General features: G+C 39.3%; 1 protein-coding gene across 1 annotated transcript in view; it reads left to right on the top strand.

Annotated features, from left to right (window-relative positions):
* CBFB (core-binding factor, beta subunit) overlaps nt 1-21,653 on the top strand; it is a 45,641-nt gene that overhangs the window by 12,157 nt on the left and 11,831 nt on the right. Inside the window, exons 5-6 of the mRNA XM_009320862.1 lie at nt 12,139-12,255; nt 18,059-18,185. Coding sequence (XP_009319137.1) covers nt 12,139-12,255; nt 18,059-18,185 — 244 coding nt within the window. The remainder of the gene's footprint in view (nt 1-12,138; nt 12,256-18,058; nt 18,186-21,653) is intronic.

The raw sequence follows: 21,653 nt of genomic DNA, 5'->3' as shown, positions 1-21,653 counted from the left end.
AGTCTTTTAGAGAGACTGCTCAGTTTCTCCCTCTCCCTGATATGTCATTTCTTTGTTTATGCTCCTATACCATTTTTGCTTTAGAGCAGAGTGAAACTTCTTGTTTTGTCTAGATACTTGGAGGTGCTCTTCATTATGACCTGCTATTGCATAGAGGAGAGCTATTTAATTGAAACTCCATTTGAAGCCAGGGAGTCATAGCGTATCTTTGCTTACTCACTTCCCCTCAAAATTGGGAGATGCCTCTATCTGCATCCAGTTTATACGCTATTAACAGTTAGGAACTTGGATTTTGGGATGAGAAATTTTTAGAGCTCGTAGCTTGTTAGGTATGTGTTGTCCTGTGCTGGCAAGCAGCCGCTGGCTGAGATTTGGACAGTTGCTCCTGAGGAGTGATTTATCATAGGGTGCCCTCTGCCACTAGAGCATGAGTCACACCAGGCATCTCTCATGTGACAAGTATCCACAGCCTTTTCCCCATAATCCTTTCACTCTCCCCCATCCTCCAAATACTTCTGTTACTGCACGCAGCCTTGTTCATGCATTACAGTGCATGCAGTGATGATGCTGTTTTGGAACAATGCTTATGAACCGTACTTCCAGCACGGCTGTGCTGTTTGTGATGCCTACCTATCAACCCGTTCTGTAGGTCCCAAGTACTTAAGATCTGCCACCAGAAACCTGCTTTTGATTAGCTTTTATTACAGAGAAGAATAGAAGCAGTTGTAGAAGCAGTTATTTGGTCATATTTTATATATTACCTTGAACTTTTCCAGTGGTCTAAATGCACCCATTAGAGTTGTATAGACAAGACTTCAAATTTACTCATACCATCCTCCTAAAGTTTCCCAGAAGCGGAACAAAAGCAGAGTTAGTGAGCTAAATTTTGCATTTGGGAACCAGCTATGTATAAGGACAGATGAGTGCTGTGTGGATGAAATCAGTACTTGAGATCCCTGCAGATACTGGAAGAAAACCAGACACTTGGATTGTTGAATCCTCTTGTTTGCATATCAGTCTCCACTCACTAAGCAAAGTTGTTAACATTATGCTTCTCTGCTGCTCTTATAAATGAATGAGAAAAGTAAGAGCATTGCTGTTGGAGGATGTCTGTTTCTTGGTGAAAAATCACTTAATACTTCATATTTAAAAAAAGAAAAATTCAGTAAGATGATGAAACATATGCTACAAGAAGCTGTCATTTTTCGGAAAGGTACTGAAATGTTTCTTCAAGCTTTATTGTCCAAAGTGCAAGTAATAAAACGAGCTAATCAGCTTACATAATTGCATATTTGATATTTAACAAGTTGGCCTGGTGAAATATGTACTGTGACAATAATATGCGGGGGGCCAAAAAAAAAAGAGGACTCTTGCACAGGACTGCTATTCCAAGAACGTGAGTGCTAATGAAAGGATCATCTTTTGGGGAATAGCTGATGATGCAGATGTTTTGTCTAAGCAGAAAGTCCATATATTTTTCTGTTACATTAATATCGAGACTTGTATGTGAGATCCAAATTGTAGCTACTTGAGGAGTCTTTGCAGAACTTCTGCCTTCTTTCTGTATTTAAGATACTTTGCTTAAACAGTTGCAGACAGCAGCTCTATGTTGCGGGACTTCTGGGTATACAACTTGTTTTATCTGTTCTTTTCAGTATAAATATGGAGGATAAAACCTGTGGAAGGTGACGAAGAGTTCTTAAACCTGGCATAATTTTTACAGTAAGGGTCATTAAACCTTTGACTTTGACTTGAAATACAGTGACTGAGGACAAAGTGTTGTCTGTCACATATTTCAAATAGTTTTTAGGTGTGAAATTTAGGGAAGAAAGCAGCAATGGAATGCTGAATGGGGGCTTTTATGTCCTGATGAAATATCTCTTGATGGTGGTTGAGGAGTAGCCAGCATTGTTTGACAAAACAGATCGGAGGTGACAAGAAGAAATTTTTAGCTTCTTTTCAGCCAATGTATTCCTTTAAAAAAATAAAATAGATTAAAAAAGGGGAAAAGTTTACATTATTCGGTAGAGGCACTATTGGGCTTTTCTCCTTCCTTTTGGAAAACTAATACAAGACTAGAGAATGCTTAAGAATAGGAAAACTAAGGCAGGAAGGCATCTAGACAAAGTAAGACAACTATAGTAGTGTATTTTTTCTCATGCTACTAAAGAGCGTTTGAGGATTTCTTTATAAAGCTTGCGTTCTTCTCTGATTTTTACTTGTTTTCTTTTTTTTCCTAATGAGGGCAAGCTTCTTCACTTGGGTAGAGGGGCTGTGAGCAGTCCTCTCGTGTCCAGATGCCTCAAACTAGGGGAATCAGAGTACAGTACCCTGTAATGGGGTTGCACAGCCTGGTAGCCTGGTGGGTTTTCGTCGCAGAAAACTATCAGGATTTTAGTTAGAGCAAACCAGAAAGCCGTTGTTTCTAATCACTTCAAAAGGTCTTACAACAGACTGTTCATGAAACATACAGGATGAAACTTTCTTGACAAAGCATTCAGAGAAGCAGCGTGACTTTTTTTTTTAAGCTCTATTCTGATAACTGGAACTTGAGAATCAGACTTCTGAGGAAGTATGGCTCATGTCATCTATAAATGTCTTGAACTTCAAGAAAATGAATCAGTAGGTGGTTTATAGGGAATAAAAATAAATAGTGCATAAGAATTTAAATCTGTTCTCCTCTCCCGCGCATCATACAGTGTTGGTTCTGTCCTTTCCTGGTCTTGTGCTGGGAGAATTCTTGTTGCATTTTGGCTAACCAAAGCTGTATTTATATTATTCACTATCTTTATAACTGTGTTGATTTTTTTTTTTTTAAGGATTTTGCTGTTTGAAGAACTTGGTATTAAACATATATCTGAAAGTGCTAATTACTCTGTGGAACAAAATTCACAGCCATTGCTAACGATGTTTCTCTACAGAAGCTGATAGTTTACTGCGGAATAATTATGACTGAAATTTTATTGGGCGATGAAAGCTAAGTAGTTGTTATGGTATATAAAAGACAAAAAATTACTAACTTGCATTATTTTAAGGCTTGATGGAGTACTACTTGTTGAATAAATGTTCATGCAGTTTTTCCAGACTTGAATCCTGCTTAAGGGGGAAGGGTGAGGCTGTCAAAGCGCTCAAGAACGTAATAAAAGCCAAAGGGCAGAAGAGGCAACTTTTCTTGCCCCCCTCCTGCTCAGGTCAGTTCCTGGATGGTTTTTATTAGTTGCTTGCCCATGTTGTCAAAAATCAGGTACTTTCTAGTTGAGTATACTTGCATTACACATTTCAAATTTTCAGTTAAAAAAATATGGGTTTAATAGGCTATTTATTTGCACACGGGTAGCATGGTGTGTAAATGATGTGTTTTAGAGAAACCTCTCTTTCTAAACCCCCTATTGGAGTTTCTAGTTATAACTGCTTTTGGTATGCTATTTTCTGAAAGCTTGAAAAGAACTGATTTCCCAATCAATTTTGAGATTTCCATCTGGAAAATGTATTCTGTCCACGTGGCAGAAAACAGTGTCCCCCTGTTAGTTAACTGGTTTTGTGGGCACAAGCGTTTGTCAGTTACATGCGTGTGTGCTTGCAGCAGCAAAACAGCAGCAGCCTCCCAGCAATGTTTTGCTGCAAAAACATTATTCTTTTCAAATATTGCAAGAAAAATTGGGTCTCTTTAACGCATGCTGTTTCAGGAGAGTAGATTTAAAATCCAGCATCTTTCTCATGTAGAATCTAGTGGTAAAGATATGCTGATAAAAGACTCCGGTAAAGTTTCACAGGGGAAAACCCCGGCACATATTTGCCTTTCAGATTATCTGTGTATTCTGCCCATTGCATTTTTGTTGATTCTCAGTTCCAGCTATGTGGTTGGTTCTGTCTTTTTGCAGACAAATGGAGTGAGTCTGGATGTGAGATGCATTTCATGTTGGGAGGCATTAGACCTTTTTGTAGTGACACTGCAAAAACAAGAAGCCACCTACTTTTTGCTTTGTATTAGGGGTTTTTTGGTGGTTTTGGTCGAGTGTAGCCTATGTTTCCTGCTCAGTCCAGCAGCTGCAATACTTTGGAACTGTGTCTGGAGACTTACTTGTTACTAAATGATGAGTATAATTTCTGTGCGGTAGCATTTTAGTATTTTTCTCCGTTAACTTCTAAGCATAAGTACTGACCAGTGATCTTAATGCAGGAATAAGATGCTGTAGTCTCCACAGATCTTAATCGCGTTTGTTCCGACATCCTTAATGCTTCATATCTGTTCTTATAGACTTGTTTTTTAGTTAACTGAAATAGTAACCTGCATAATTTAATGAAACATTGATCTGCCTTCAAAAAGGAGTCATGATTACATAGTCGAGCTAACTATGCAGAAAAAACCCAACAACAACTAAAAAACCATAAAAATACCAGGTTTTCTAAAAGTGACTTGTAAATTCTCTCTCTCTCCGGTAAAGTAAGGAAGATTGTTGTGCTGTTCTTTTTTGAAGTCTTAGAAACCAAACCAAAAACTGTCACTGTAGTATTTCAGGAATACAGAAAGCATGGGGAGAGAGGTTTTGTCACAGCTCTGATACTACTTACAAAGACATTTTTTATGTGAGTCTATACATGGATATTTTTACTACATAGAATTGTAAAAATGGGTTGTGCTGCATTTGAATTTTATCTAGATGGGCATTTTCCAAAACTTTAGTTTTATTTGTAATAAAAACAGGTGATTTATTTAAGCATACTTAAAAATTGGCTGAAGTATGTAATACCAGACCATCAGGTTTTGCTATGAAGTTGAAAATTATAGCAAGTATTTTCTGAGTGCGTTCTTTCCTGAGGGAATACACTAAGGGAATGCTATCACTTGTTATCCAAACGCCTTCTGCTATAATTAGAGAGCTAAAATAGATTGGTACTGGTGGTCTTGAATGGAACTTACGACACAAATTTTTTGAGGTTTTTTTTTTTTTTCCTTGGCTATGAAATGCCTTAAGCTAATATTTCAAGCTGTTTGAATCACCTTTGACATTAGCATGTATATATAGGCATGTATAAATTCTTAGGTTTCCGGGGGCGGGGGGGAATGCATTTAAGAGCCTAAAACTTGTATTAAAAAAAATTGTATTCCTCTGACTCCTGAATCTGGCAGGTATAGTATTTTGATAAAGGTCAGACTAAATGAAAAACCTTTCTGAGAAATTAAATCATAGTTGTAACTTTTCTAATACACTTTAAGCTTTAAATTTATCTTAATAAGCTCCAGTATGCAGAATCAGAATGAACAAGGGATATATTGCTCTAAAGGGAGGGAAATACAGGGGTTTAAAATCTTTAACAACAATTTTATCTGGTTATATGCAAAAAAACCCCTGCAAATAATAGTTAAATTAGTTAGCCCTGTGCTTAGCTATTTTTACTTGTTGCTATTAAAATTCTAGTACAGGCTGTTAGCAATTCATGGGGTATTTTGTATTTCAGCAAATTCTTTTCTTCAAGATACTTTGTTCCTCACAGTCAGTGAGTTTGCATTTCCACTCCTTTTTGTGATCTTAAAACATTGTAGTATGAAAGATTGCATTTACAACTCTTGCTTTCTTCTTTTTCTTTTATTTTTTCCTAAGCATAACAGTCTAGATTGAGACTCTTAGCAAGCATACTGTTGTGTTAATATTTCTGGTTTAGCTAGAGGAGTCGGCCTTTGTCATAGCTGATGAAATAGAGCAACCCTATTTCATTTTGAATGTTAAACTTTCTTTTCAGAAATTCTTGGGATCTGTAAGAACTAATGCCTGGGTGGTTGGTTTTTTTTGTTTATTTGTGGTTGTTTTTTGGGTGGGTGTTACGGCATGTGTAGGTAACATAAAGGAAAGAGGAAAACTAAAAAGTTGAAATGGGCTTTTTCCAAAGAATATTTCATACACTACGATAGGCCTGGTCATTCCTGATCTTACCAGGCTCTTATCAAATTATTTACATAGTCTGAAGTTGGAAGTGAAATGTCTTTGTGCGATCACAAAAAGGAAGAGCTATAGGAGCAGGTCACAGGCAGAGAAATGGTGGTGCTGGGCGCTGCAGGGTCTGCTGCGCCCACCGTGGTGTCCCTGGGCAGCCCTGCTGCTTGGGCCAGTGCTGTCCGGGCGTCCCACCTTGGCCGCCGCTCACGAGCCAGCAAGGGCCTGGCGTCGGTGGCGCGATACGGTTGCGACATAGGTGCCACCCTTGAGAAACTTAGAGCCGTATTCATCTTGAAAGCCACGGTTTGGTCATCCATGCACAACTGTTTAGGAAAAACTCTTGTTTTGTCAGGAAGTACCGCTTCCTTTGCGTTTTTACAAAACAGTGTAAGGTTTAAATTTTAACAAAACCTCATTTTCATATAGTGGAAGCTGTTTCAGGATGTAGCTTTCAAAATAACTTAGAAAACATTTTCTTCTTGTGTTTAAGGGAAGACTAATGCTTTGAGGCATGAGACAGAAGGATTGATCTAAACTTGTTGGATTTTTGAGTTCTTATGGTTTGTAATGATGTGTCTATTGTTCTAAGATTAAAAACACTAAAGTCTATTTCACTCACAGTGACTTTCTAAATGGGATTCTTTTCATCTGTTCCTATTTACTGTTTCATTCCCAGTTAAAACTATGTTACAAAGGTTTTGTTTCAGAATTGGACTGACAAAGTCTAAGTGCTGTAAACTGCCTGTGACTTGGTTATTTGTCATTAGTTTCTTCTAAAATATGAGTGATCAGTATCTAAAAGTGTAGTCTGAAGCCTTGTATGGAGTTGTCAGCTTTTGCTGTAACTTCAGTTGTTGTTATACTAATGAAGATAGTATTCTGTTTTGCTCCCCAAATAATTGAGGATTTTAGTGTATAAATTCTGTTGCAAAGTCTTAGAAAAAAATTTTTCTTTTTCTGCCTTTCATAGATCGCTTCCTCTCTTACGCTCTGCCCCCTTTTTGAACCCCAGGCTAGCAACCCTTCTCTGATAATGATAGGCAAGTGAGTGTCCTGGCATTTGGGGAGGGAGGACTGACTCAGCTTTACATTTCAAAACCATCATGCCAAATCTGTAGGCAGGACCACAGCATTTTATTTATGAAAATGTATATAGACTCCTTTAAGACTTCTGTTGGAGGAAACAGATGAATACATAATTTCTTATTTTAACATTTTGAATAGGTAGTCTCCTTTTACTCGGCAGCATATACAGACCATGTTAAGAGAAGCTGAAATGATGAGGTTAGCCTTAACCGATTTAACATCTTTCTTACTCGGAGTAAATGTTTACAGCTGTTTCTTTCTTAGTGGTCAGTATTTTATATATGAAGTCACTGGGGAGACTGCTGTTTAAATATTTAAAAGTGGGGTATGATTCAGGGGAAGTCGGGTTCAAAACCGAGACGTACGTACTTGGCTCAACCAAGAGAGAGGCAGCTTGTGTGAGCAGTTATGAATGGGCAGATGTGTGTGTGATGAGGCACACGGTGAGTCAGAACTGAGCCTCTTCTGAAAGAATGCGTTTTGCTCCAGCGTGCTGGGAAAACGAAAACAGGAGGGAGGGGACTGCACCGCTTGGCTGGGGACTGGTGTTTCCTGGGGGGGTGAAGTTGGGCCCATCGGTGGCGGCGTCGGTGGCCGTTGTGAGCGTGCTGATTCATTAGTCGGTGGGTGGTGAGAACCCTGTGCAGTCTCTGGGGGAGGAAATGGCTTGGTTGCTTTAGGGAGAAGGAGCATTTTCTGTAACTGCAGGATGTGTGGATGGAGCATACAGATAGCATATCTGTAGCACATCAGTTAAATACCCGGTCTTGTGAGATAAGGATTTACTAGAGGACTAAAATAGGATGTGAAACTGAGGTTTTGCGTCTTGTGCTCAAGTAAAGCAGCTTTTTGTAAAGTCATTGAGAATTGTCCTCTGCTTCGCTGTATTCAAATCAAGTTTGGTTTTTAAAATATGAACGAATGGTGTTAGAGGAGCCAAGTCCCTGCCTATTTTTAACAACAAAGCTAACTCCCAATTAGTTGGAGTTGGAGGAGAGGGTTGCTCATTTAAATGCAGATGAAAAGAAGTAACAGACTAGTTGGAAGAGTACAAAAAGGAAGGTGTGGCGCAGGTCTTTGAGATCAAGCCAGACGGTAGGCCGAGAAGGCACGAACACGGGTCAACAACTTAGAGCCTGACGTCTTCATGCAGCACCTTCTCAAGTTTACGTGCGTTTACGGTGCTGTTCATCCAACATCCAGATAATCTGCCAGGAGATAGGAGTGTTTACTCTTGCTGGTTGTTCAGTCAGCAAGCAGAACATTTGTTCTAACACTAAAAGCTTGTTTCCAATGTAAAAGTAACATGTCTACTTTTCTCGTTTAAAAAATTCTAATGCTACTTTGATTTGTAGTGGGAGTTTGAAATGGAAGGTGTAGTTTGAGATGAAATTAAACTTTTGTATAACAGCCACCTGAACAAAAATTCAGCTGGTACAAGCTACTAAAAATGGCAGATTTCAGTATGTGGTAGTTTACCTTGGTCTCAAAATCTAACAAACTAATTAGCTTTGGCTGTGCCAGTGTGTGGAAAATGAGGGAGAACTTACTCTCCTCCTTCAACATGTGTATAATAATGCTTAACTTAGTTACACAACCATCTACTGTCACTGTCAGAAAAGCCATACCTCGTGTGGTTTACAGGATGGACTGCACTCTGAAAGGAGGCAGCTGTGTAATATATCTTTTCCTCTTGTATGTCCCTATAATGGTGTTTCTTTATGTAGCATTAAATTCGTCCACTGAATATGAAATTGGTAATTGCCTGACTTCCAACCCCTCCTTCTTCCTACTGCTCTCTAGTGCTTTTCACCTAAGCGCCTGAGTTTTACAAGAATGACTTCCAGATATTATTACGAAGAGCACCCGGAGGTGTGGGGAAGATTTATAAAATTATATAAATGCAGTTAATCTGGGGTTAGCAACAAAACCTTGAGAGAGTTATTCTAATAAAGACATCCTTTTATCTACCTTTAATCAAATTGTATAGCTCAGTAATATTAAGGGGGGAAGTTGGGGTCTTTACAGAAATAACGTGGCTTTTGCCTTTGCTCTCTTACTGTGACTGTCTTAAGGCAACTTTCAGAAGAGAGGATTCTGGAAGTTTTTAAAAGACAACTTTGTGCTGGATTTTTCAGGTGCGATGACACGCACAGATCACGGGCTCAGAGACAAGAGCAGTAATTTATTAATAATTCTGTTAAGTTCGGAAATTGAAAGGGAACCAGCATGGCTTTATCTGAAAAGAAGGAAATATGTGGTTAAACGGTTTTGGCTACAGTCTTAGGTGGTTTCCATTCTCCAGAAAGAGGAGAGGGGGAAAAGGAGTCTAAATTCCTTTCTCTAAAATAAAGGAAAAAGCACCAGTGTGCTTTAGTGTGTGTTTTAATAAGAGAAAAATTCCTGCATAAGAGCATGTGGTTTCAATATGAATTATACTAAATTTGAATTATTCTATAGTAATTTCAAAACTCAAATATCTTGCTAAGGAATTAAGCCTTTCAGAGGTGAAAAGTGTTTATTATCTGAGTTTTGAAGACCTACTGAATCCAGTGGCGTAAGGCTTTAAGGGCTCTGATTCAGGAGCGAAGGCAGAGTACTTTATCTCGAAAGGTCAGGCTGCATGCCAGCGGTTCACAAGCTGCTGTGTCGGCAGCTCAGCTGTTGGTCAGTGTGCTTAGGGCAGATAGTAGGCATCAGTAATCACATCAGCTCTGTCAACTTGTTTCCCTTTTCCCCTTTGACTTCTGAAGACTTTCACAGAATTTCCGGCACCGCTCAGGCTTCCAGGTGATGCGTGAGGCATTGCGTCTGAAGTACTGAGCCCTCAGCAGCTGCATCTGACCTGCCTCCTGTTTGCACCGAGCAACGAAGTTTGCGCGTAATGCAACTGGCAGCTGCAGTGACCAAGGCAATTGAGCAGCATCTCATGCTGGACAGCTTGAAAAGCTAGATTTTTGTCATCTGTGGGAAGTCCTATATAACTTTTGATTTCCCAGGCTTTTGTTGTGGGCCAGAAGGATAGGGGAGGCCAGGGGAAATGTAAACCCTAAAATGAAGATCAGCAAAACGCTTGTTTGCTTCTGCAAAAAGTAACTAGCATTAGAGTACGGACTGTTTCATCTTTACACAGTTAGGTTGTGCTGCTTTTTTTTTTTCCTTTTGAATTATTCTGCATGCTTCTTAGAAGAGAATGACTTTTGATTCTAATAGCCTCTTTAACTGTCTTTCACTTCTAAACTAATTAAACGCATCTATTAAATTGATGGTGCATACTTCGTTTATTTCTTGTGAGATGAATGGGTGAAGGCTGTGCTGAAAGGGAGTAATGTTGTATTTTGTATGTTTGAAATGATTAATCTTGAAACGAGGGCTGTGGGGAGGTGGTTTCCTGGTAGTCCACATCTCACGCTGGTTCTGACGCCTCTGCGCACAAAGGCTGTTGGCTGGTTGATCTGCACGCTGCATAGTGTGCTGTCATCACGGAAGACATAGGTGTGATGACTTGCATAGCTAGTCTGTGAATGCAAGGACAGAAAACCAGTCTGTGCTGCTCTTAGTGGAGACCCTGCAGTAGGAGAGCTGATACAAAGAAGATACGCTTGAACTAACTTCTCTTTCTTTGTTGTTGAGCTACAGCATATTGTACTAATTAAAACTTCTAGAGTATACACTTCATACTGAAGTGTGGTAAGTTGTAAAAATCAAGCTCAGAGATCAAATGTGTATTTTCTTTGGCAAATAACATTACTTGTTTGTCAGTTGGTTTCATGTTATTTGTTCCCTTCCTTCCACTTGTGGATTGCCTTTCATGTTGTTCAGTGCTTAATTTTACCAGGACAGCCTTTGCACAAGGAAGGCTTACCTTCCTTCAGTACCTCCTGCAGCTCTTTGCCTTTCCTTTTTCTGCTTGAGTGACCTTAGCTGATAAGTGTGGAACTGAGCAGGTAGGCACAGTCGGGGCGCTTTGAAATGTGCTATAGTGCTAAATATCAATTATACTTTGAGGCTTTGCCAGAGGATGAAAATTCACCTACCTAGCTGGGCCACTCCTGAAGACCAAAAAGACTCAACAGGATTTTGAACGTCTAGGCAGTCTTTAAATCTGAAGTGAGTGCTGGCCTGTATGCATGGTTTGCCTCTGACAATTCAGCATAGATAAACTTCTGTTCTGTGAGGGGTTTGACTTGCCAAGTAGGCTGAAATAACTACTGGTGAGTGATTTTTTTTTTTTTTTTCCCTTAGCAATTTAGATAATTTTGCCTTTTTTTTAAAGGCTGATGTCATTAAATACAGGGTGTCACACTCATTTAGTGTTGTATTTGCTTCTTTTTAAATTTCCTGTGTGGAGATTAATCTCTGGTCCTTAGAAGGGGAAGTTCTTCTGCTTTAAATCACTCTATCATCTACCATTATCTAGATGTAGGGCCTTAAGCTCATGCATTATTCCTTGCTGCAGCTCAAGGCACTGTGCATGTTGATGCTGTAGATAGGTTTTGATCATCTGACGTTGCTTCTTTTGAAAACCCTTTCACAAATGCTAGAATAGACACAGGAAGGCTTTCTTATTTTTAGCGTGGTGTATATATAGTGTATTTTACTAACCTCTGACTAGTTTGTAAACTTGAGGACTGAAACTGGTGCTTGTTATTTGTTGAAAGAGCTGGTGTATTGGGGTAGAATACAGTGCTTCTTGGGAGTGGGAAAGCATGTTTTTGTTTAACCCTTTAAACGTGCTGTAAAGGATCTTCCCTGTCTGGCAGCATGCCACTTTCTTTGTGACACGAAGGTAAGCTGACAAGAAAAACAGTTACTTTTAACTGAAAGCAGTAGCAGAGTTCTAACCAAATCCTGGTGCACGCCAGTTTATAAAATGAGAACACAGCTTAAATTTATTCCATCCAGTACAGGAGGCAAAAGGTACAGCCCTCACTTGATTAAAACGAGTTCTTGGAAAGGAGGCAGGAGAAGCTGTTAAGTGGAGTCTCATGTTACCAGCTGGTTTGGATGTTCTTCTAAGAATACATATAGAAGCTTCCTGCATCAGTATTTTCATTGTGCGGGCATGTGTGTAAATGCTTTCAAATTCATAGCGTGTGTTTTGCTTTTATTTCAGGTGTACTTGAAGGCACCTATGATTCTCAATGGTGTCTGTGTAATCTGGAAAGGCTGGATAGACCTACAGAGACTGGATGGTATGGGCTGCCTGGAATTTGATGAAGAGAGAGCACAGGTAAGACAGCCTGCCCATGGCTGCTGTGCCTTGGACATTTGTTTGTTCTTCTGGAAGGAAACACGCAGTCAGGTAGTGATCACACATTTTAATTTGCTTGTTTTCTGTCTTCACTTTGAGTACAAATTCCAAAGAAAGCTTTACGGTATAGAAGTTCAGAAATATGTGGTTGTAGCTAAACTAGTGTTTCAATTAGATCGAAATATTGGAGGCAGGAATCATCTGTAGTTTACAACTTTGTGGGTGACTTAGCATGATTACTATGCTACAGAGTAGTAAATCTTAAAGTATTTGAAAAGCCATGTCTGTAACTTGAAACAATTTAATTGGCAAGTCTATTCTAGCTGTTTATTTTAAGGTGGTTTTTGGAAGTACCTTTTTGTTTTACATACAGGGTTGTGAATAGGGTTTTTCCATTTGCTCTCTTAGCGGTGGTAGACTCTCTGCTCTGTTAAGGTATGGCAGCTTTTGAGAAACCTACTTCCTATCTACCTACTTCCTACCACCAAAGTGACTGTCTAGCAGCTGAACCTTTGGACACGCACAAGAACAGAGTGAACACAGAGGAAATGACATTTTAAGTGCATATCACGTATATAAGTTTCACTAACACAGCTGTGTAGGGTTCCTTAATTTGGTCAGACTCGAGACAGACCTTTGCTTTTGAGGTGTAGCGTGGTAACAAAGATACTTAACTGATATTAAAAGCACCAGGTTTGTGTGGGCTTCCACACAGATCATGTGTCTCTGCAGTGGACGGTAAATTGGATGTAGTAACATCAGTTACCAGAGTTATGACTTACAATCTATATTTTATGGTGAACTTAGCAGTTCATTTCTGTAGTGTGATAATTTAGAAATGTTACAACTATATGAAGACACGGTGCAAAGTGCTTCTGAACACAAGGGTTTGTTAAGCATGCAGAGAAAAGAAGAAGGGTGAGCAATTTCCTGCAGCCTTCCCCCCCCCTCCCCCCCCAAGTTCTGTATTGGTACTCCAGCAAATAATTCTTAATAATTTACTCTGTACCTGTATATAGTTATTTTCTCCTAACTTCTCTCTGAATACTACTTCTTTCACCCAAGACCATCATGACTTCCCCTAACTTTTCTGGAAACTTGTGTAATTCACTTTGAACCATTGTTCAATGTCTTAAATGGTAACTCTGTCTTTTTCATCTTGATAGCATAGTAAAATTGGAGCTTTCTTTATCTCCTTCCTTTTGTTCCCTTAAACTCAGGGATCCAAAACAACTCACTTATCTTAATAATTGAACTGATTTGTGTAACACTGGTGGTGATTCCCTTTGTCTTTCTTTGTTACACCTCATGTATTTTATATGTATGGGTGATTTTTGCAAAAACTTACTATTCACACAAACTGTTTGCTTTTCCAAATTACCTTTACTTTCACTTTGTGCCTGCCAGGGGCACAAAGTCCTCTGGGGGATTGCTTCTGGCAGTTTTGCACTGGAACTGAGTTAAATAAGGGTGCATTTTTCTATTTCCACCATGTGCCTCTCATGCTCAGCCCTCACTTCCTTGCAGTTTCCCTTTTAGTTGTTCTACAGCCACAGTTGGTCACTCCTTAACAGGTCAGAACCCTTTGATTCCACCTAAATACAAAGAGCACTCTTCTATTCCAGGCATGCAGAACTGGAGGGCATATTGATGAATTTGTTCTTCAAGAGCTGGAAGTATTCAAATCAAATTTTATGTGGCGATACGTATAGTTGCAAGCTTTCTGGTGCCTTGCCTCTCCCTGACTTAAGAAACCAATTTGCACAGTAATGAGATCGTGTTATTGAGACTACGTTCTGGGTTAAATAGAAATACTTTGTGTCAAAACAGTGTCTTTGAAACAGTCACAGCCCTGCACGCTTTCTTCAGGATGCCTAGAAAGAGAGGGTATGCTATTCTGAGACTAGGCCTGCCGCCTTTTGTTAACCTGCCAGGAAAGCCGCAGAACCGAGCTTTTGCTTGAACGCTACTATTTGCTGTGGCGTTCGCTTCTTCCACAGCTGGGTGTCGGCATTTGAGCTAGCTGTGTTCCTGTCGCAGCAGCGTGTTCTTTGGATTCCAGAGTAACTGCTGTCGACTCCATTGATTAGAAGGCCTTTAGACTGTAGGGGCTTACAAAGCAAGGTCAAACGTAGACTCCTGAGGACTGTGCAAGATAAATCCCAAGGTTCTTGATCTATGACAGTTAAGTTCGATACAGAACGCTAAGTCACGTGACTTCTGAACTGAGAGGAGACTGATTTGAACGTGCGCTCAGAAGGAGATAGTGTCACTCTTTTCCAAAATGGGATAGTTCCTGAAAAAAGTGGGCACCCTTCCAAAAAGGAGGGTGGTGAGGTGACCTGTGGGTTCAATCTTTCCCTCTTTAATTTCCCGATAAATGTTTTTGCATGCTCTTGGATTATTTTAGTTTCCCGATGTGTATACGCTGTCTTAACTACACTTAAGAATTCCTTTTTGCTGCCTTCAGAAAGCGTTTGTGCACTGAGCATGTGTTTTTTTTTTTTTTTTTTTTTTTTGGTGAGGGAATGTATGCACGCTGTCAGGTGTCAGTGCTTTCTTGAGTTTTGAGTACAGGGTGCTGAGCTGGGGGTATTACACAGTGTGGATCTACCAGAGATATGTTTGCACTCAATTACAGGTGTGTAATTTGTTTTCAGTTTGTGCTTCTCAGCGATTACGAGGAGGTCATTGGGCATCTTATTTGCTACAGTAGTAGCAGTACCTAAGAGTTACCGGTGTCGTAAGGCACTATACAGACACAGAGAAGTAGCTGCACCCTTGATGTGGCATTGTCTCTTTTATGTATGTATTTGTTACTGTTCTAAGCGTTTGGGCAATCTTTTACATTTTTCAGTTTCCTTTTTCCTGTATCTGTCACTTTGCTTCCTTTTTTTAAAACTGTTTTAATAATTGCTAGTGGCAATTGACCTAACTGCCGACTTTGATCCCAGAATAACACTGATGTCAGAGCGGGTTTAAGTGCCTCACACTGTGCAGCGTAATGCCTGTGGTACCCACTCTCTTTTGTAGTAAGAGGTCCTATTGGCATTCGCACCCCCCCCCTTGCTTCCGTTTTCTGGAAGGCCTGCCTCACACTGATGTAACGCTCTTGCATTTTCCTGTCTCTTACTGCTTCTTACTAAGGACTACTGGGATCGGATAAAATTCTTCTTTGCTGCCACACTTTGGGAATGACACTATCCTTCACCAGGTCAAAAAACATTTTAGGAAGAAAAACCACATGCATAACAGTAAAGTACTTTAATTGTAACTTTTAAGCTAGTGTTCTTTTTATTTAATTCATAGCCTATTAATGTCTTACTACTAAGCTGTCTTACTTCTTGTTACTGGAGGCCCTGAATCAGCTGTTTGTTCAGACTTCAGTGGACTAACACATACAAAGCTCTACATACGTGCTTGAGTATCTTCCCCATTTGGGGCTGAAATTTCCCTGGGTTTGATATTTACCCTGAGTGTCATTAAGACTGAAACAGTCTTCAATACTTTTGTATCTCTTCCGTCATAGAGCATTCTTGCTGTGTAGATTCGGTACTTATAAATGGTTGTTCTCACAAAGTCTTTTCCGACCAGGCTGCTTGGGGGGGGGGTATGCGTATGAGTGGGGGTGTGTTTAAGCTTCTCTTTTTTTGGTTTTTTTTTTTTTGTTTTTCTGGGTTGGGGGGTTTGTTTTGTTCTGTTCTCATGTTGATATGGCTCCTGCTTTGCTTCTTCTTCTTTTTCTTAGTACGTTCATACCAGGAGCATTTTTATTGATTAAAACTAAGATGGATAAATGATTGGGTTTCACACAGCCAAATTCACTAGGCTATAATGACTAGATTTGAGTGACATTTGGAAAAAAGCTTGTTAAATTCCTGTTGTACGAGATCCTGAGATGTTTGTTAATTTCTAACACATCACCAACAGTAGAGCAGACTTATTTTTTCCTTAAAATAAGTTCTGATGATTCCCTCCCCCCCTTCTCAGACATTAGTCAACCAGTGTTTCAGCTGTCAACATGTGTTCATTCTGGATGTCAACATACTGATTCTTTTCCTATGAACTTCTAATTTAGTTTCTTTTGGTTATGACCATTTCTTTAAAATATTGTGGCTGAGGCTATATGTTAGCCATTTATTTCATGACCACTTTAAATGATGGCAAAATGCAAAAATCTTTTATAAAAAAAAAAAATCTGCTTTCATTTAAGTCTGTTTAAAAAAAAAAAGGGTAATAAAGACATTCCTAGCTTTTGTAAATTAGAAATAAGGCAGCTTTTCTGTAGTCATCTGGGAGACACGCTTATCTATTTTATCTCTATCTTTCTGCATGATTAAGAACAAACTTACTTTCCACTGTCTGACCTTGGTTGCTATGCATTGCATGAACATCCAAGATAAAGGGCCAAATTCTACTTTTAAAAATAGCAGGTAGTGTTGAAACGTTATCTTATTGGCAGCTTTAAACACTGCCTTTCACCATGGCTTTCTGGGGACCTGCTTGTGTGGAGTTATTGATTGACAGATGTTTGTATTTAACTGTGTTAGGCCACGAGGGGCACTCATTCACATCATTTCACAAAGTAGCTTCAGGGTGTGTGATTGTGCCCATGGCAAAAAAAGCAATTTAACATTCTCTGAGATGCTTTTTCTTAAATTAAAAAATTTATGCGCTTAATCCCTTGGTGTATTAAAATTTAGTTGGGTTCTCAACATGTTTTTGTCCTCTAACAGGCAAGGTTAGGATTTTTTTTTTTTAATCTATCAACTTGAAAATAACATTTGTGTGTATGTGGGAACCATAAGCAGAGTTAGTAGTAATTATAGCTGAGGAGCTGGGGGGGAGCAATACAGTTTATCCCTCACTGTTTTGTGGAACCTCTTTAGACTTGACTCCTCCATTCTGAACGTTTTAAGTCTCTGGTGGGGAACAGAGCCATCTGTTTTCATTCTGAGCAAAATATGTGCTAAAAGGTCTCTTTAAGAGAAGTAATTTGTAACCCATTTAATAATGGCTTACATATTAATAACACTTTATTTAAAACCTTTTCTAACAGAAAATATGATTCAAAGGATTTTTTTTTAAATCTATTCCTGTGCATAAGCCACTGTTGAAAATAAAACAATGGGGCTGTTGAAAACCTGCAGGTTTCTTCTGCATTGTATGTGAATGTGTACAAATTAGTGGAGGAATAACTTCTGCTTTGCACTTTCTCATGCATCTAAGTTTAAATAATTTAAATGATACATAAGGATTATGAACATTCATACTAATGCACCTTCAGCCGCTTTTGATGAAATGGAGGATTTATTTTGTTTGTAACTTAGATAATACTTTTTTTTTCAGTGACAGGGAATTAAATTACCATTATTTATATAATGATGCTAGTGAACTCTAGATATATACCTGTGAGTACTGTCTTCAAAATGACTTTTATAAGGAGGATAAAATATATTGCCTCTTTCATAGAACTTCTAAGAATGCCTAGCTTTTAAAAAAAAAAGCACCTTTTTAAACTACTTTTGAAAAGCAGTTCTCCTTTGAAAATGTATTTTAGTAGTAGCTGTGTTGCATCTTTGGTTCTCTCTACTGCATTGATGAAGGTGAGTATTATTTCGTTAACCTATATAGGCATTTGCTGGAACTCATCTGTGTTCTAGCAGATTCTGTAGGACATACTTGTCTTTGCTGCCAAGCGATCCCTAATATTCAAAAGAAATGTGATCTGGTGGAAACGAGGGTAGCCTTTTGTGTCACTCTGTGTCATCTGGTTTGGTAGCAGGAGGATGCATTGGCACAACAAGCCTTTGAAGAAGCTCGGCGAAGAACTCGTGAATTCGAGGATAGAGACAGGTCTCATCGGGAGGAAATGGAGGTGAGGGTTTCACAGCTGCTGTCAGTAACTGGTTAGTACTTTCCCAAAACTTTAGATTGTTTCCATTTATTTGTCTGTTTGTACAATGTTGTGTATTTTCTGTTTGCTGTTTGATGTTGTCATATAAAAATTGCAAAATGCATTGTTTTTAACTCTCGTAAAATGAATTTCAAGTTTTTGAAGTTTTTATAAAAATTCTGATTTTTTTTTCTTTATCCTTTTTTCCTTTCTGTAGATGGCCTTTTGTGTTGGTACTTAAGCTGTAAGGGTACATTGGTTCACAGAGCTGCCATATCTCTTGCAAAAGATACTTTAATAGCAGAGAGAGGGATCTTTTGCCCCATGCATTTCTCATGAACACAGGAGAGGCTTCGGGAGCTGCAGGCACATAATTTTCTATCTATCCCATGTTGTGGGAAACGTTTCCAGCGAATTTAATTGGATGCCACGGTCTGCTTTCTTGTACAGGCTAGTTTTAGTTCTCCCTCACCTTTTTCTTACTGGCGGGGAGTCTTACTCCTCTGTTTCACTGGTGTAGTTCCCCCTGTCTTGTTCTCTGCTTCTTTAGGGCCCCACAGTCTTGAATCTTGTTCTTTCTTGATGAGAGCAGAAATTACTGGGATCAAGAAAAGAGGAGCCAGAAAAGGGAATGGAAACCAGCTGCTCTGAGATGTCAGAAAGGCAAGAGCTGTAAGAGGACGAGTAATACATAAGGAGAGTTGGCAAGTTAAGGCAGGCCGTAGGTCAGGCAGAGAATAGGGAGAAAACAGAAACGCTTTGAATTTTTCCCTTACTGTTTCCTACTTCCTGCTTCATCAGTACAGCCTGACTTTACTATAATCAAATGTGATCAATCTGCTGCTTCTCAGGTTTTTAGAAAATTTGATTATTGTTACTGCTAAGCTGCTTTTCTTCTGGCATTCTTACTGATAATTGGGATGATTAGACAGACTCTCTTCCCTTCCAAGTACAAATGGAAGACACTGAGCACGGGAATGAGGGGGGGAAAAGGCAGATGCAGAGAATAATCTCTCTCACTTTGAAGGGATGGCTGGTGTGCATCTCCTTGCAAACACTGATGTAGCCAGGTCAGATGTCAGCTGTAGCAAAGTAAAATCCTTGCCTTGGAGGCCTCACTACCACTGGACCCTTGGAGCAACAGCTAGACTACCTGAATCATTCGGACTCTGTCACAGCATAGCTGGAACCTGCTTCTAAGTTCAGTTCAAAAGGAAGGTAGAATTAACTTAAAGCTGTTCATGAAGATCTGTGGCAGCCTGCCTTAATTCTGACAACACAGTAGGAACTTTTAAGCCTGGCCTTATGTCCTTGACCTCAATTTACTTCAAGCTTTTCTTGATTTATTTTCCTTTACTGTTCCCTTCTTCCCTACTCGTGTTATTACAGAGAAGCCGTGTGCTTACTGAATGCTGAAGGTTTAAAAAGAATGAGGCTTCCTGAAATAACTTCTGGAGTTCTGTGAGACTTATTCTTTCCTCCAAGTGTAGAAAACACTTATTTGCAGCTGGGATGCACAAAAACTCTTTAAATTAACAGTGAGATTGAGGTGATACCAAGCATTTGGGGCTTCATGACAGACATCAAAACTTGTGACATTGAGACGCAAAAAGCAACGTCCCTGGCCAGCTGCAGGAACTGGATTCAATAACTTCTGAAAAGACTCTTGCTTTTAATAAGACAGAGGCAGTTGTTATTAAATGGTGTCCTTATTAGCTGCCAGTACCCATTTTCTCTTAAAACAGCAACAGTCATTGTCCCAGCTCTAAAGCACTGGCATAGATCACCTACAGAAAGGAAGAAAAGGAAAAAATACTGACTTGAAATATGTTTAAGCAGAATGAAAAACATTGTCAAAGGTACTTCAAACTTATGTGATATCAAATACAGGTGTTTAATAATTGCAATACATTTTGTTATGCATACTTTATTTTTTATTTTACTGTGCATGTTTAATACGTATAACCAAGAGATCTTTGCCTCAATTACTTGTAGTTCTATAACTGGTTTTTACATTTCAGTTTTCATTTGTGTGTTTGGGGGAAGGCGTCCTGGCCACCACATATCTGGAATGTTTACAGATGAGCTTTTGCACTCTAGATCTTAGGACTGCATAAAAATCGGGATCTTTTGGGGTGGGGCAGGGGAGAGAGCGGAGGTAGACTTACAGTGCATTCCTAGGGAGCAGTCAGGTTTCCAAACCGTTCATTGTTTCCCTGACTTTCACTCCAGGTGTATTCTAATGCAGCCTTCAGGCAGAATCAAATGAATTTAGTCAGTAAGCACTTACATAAGGTGCTCATGGTCATCATATAGAATTCTCAATAGGAAGTGATGCATAAATGCGCGTTCCCATGTTTGTTGTGTTTATGGCCTGTGTCGAATTTTCCAATGCTCTCATGCTCGGTCAGCTTGGAAACACGGTTTGTCAGTTGCGCCCTTCTGACTACTGCATTGCTGACAGCTATGAAAACAGTAGTCCAAACTGTATTGTGCACTGTCGGTGTAATTTCAATAGGCCAAATATTGTCTGTGGTTGCACTACAGAGATGGTACTTGAAGGTTTTTATAGGCCAGCTAGGAAAGGTGGGTTCTAAGTGTGCCGAGTGAATTTTTTTGTATGTTACACTACGCACAGATGAAGATCCCCTCAGCATAATCTTTTAAATATGATATCTATACACCTTTCATCATTACCGCAACTTAAAGTTTTTCTTTCCTGCTAAGCTTGGCATGGAGAGTAAAACTTGGAATTGCCAGACCTGGGACAGGATCTCATCGGTGTTAATGACTGGTTTAGGAATTGCGACACTGTATAAAATCAGGATATTTCAGACAGTAGAATTACAGCTGAAATGCCTTTAATAGAGACCAGATTCTGCTTCAGTGGGGGAGGGAAGGGGAATCCTGCAATATTCCACCCGCTCCTACCCAAAACAGAGGCGCCAGCTCTTTGGAAACATTAATCCATCCAAAGCCTGGCAGCATATGAAAATGATCAGATTCAGCTCTTTATTTATACAGCTTTCTGTGTAGAAAAGATTCCCTATTCTAAGTCTCTCTGTAGACTTTTAAAACAAAGTGGTATATCCTTGCCTAGGAGGGATCAGCGAAGGTTGTTGAAAACAGTTAAAGTGGCTCGTATGTGGCAGTTGGATATTAGAACGGTGATACTTTGAAGGGGGAAAAAAATAGCAAGTGCAGTAGCAATTTAGGAATAATTGCTATACTAATCTTCATTTTTAAGTATCCTAAAAAAACCCCAACCAACCAATAAAAAAAGCAAACCACCAACACAAAAACCGCTTGGAGTGCTGTCAGGTTGTTTGCCTTCCTTTCATCACATAGTATCCCTTCCGTTGATGACTTCATTAGCATAACATATCTGTACTTTAATGAACATATTCTTTGCATCTGAGGGCAGAATCAGTAGTGGTTGGTAGGTTGTGCTTGAATTTCCAAAGTGATCACATTTTTGTGC

Source organism: Pygoscelis adeliae, unplaced genomic scaffold (assembly GCF_000699105.1).
Source record: "Pygoscelis adeliae isolate BGI_AS28 unplaced genomic scaffold, ASM69910v1 Scaffold63, whole genome shotgun sequence".
Classification (NCBI taxonomy): domain Eukaryota; kingdom Metazoa; phylum Chordata; class Aves; order Sphenisciformes; family Spheniscidae; genus Pygoscelis; species Pygoscelis adeliae.
This window is presented reverse-complemented; position numbering and strand designations above follow the sequence as displayed.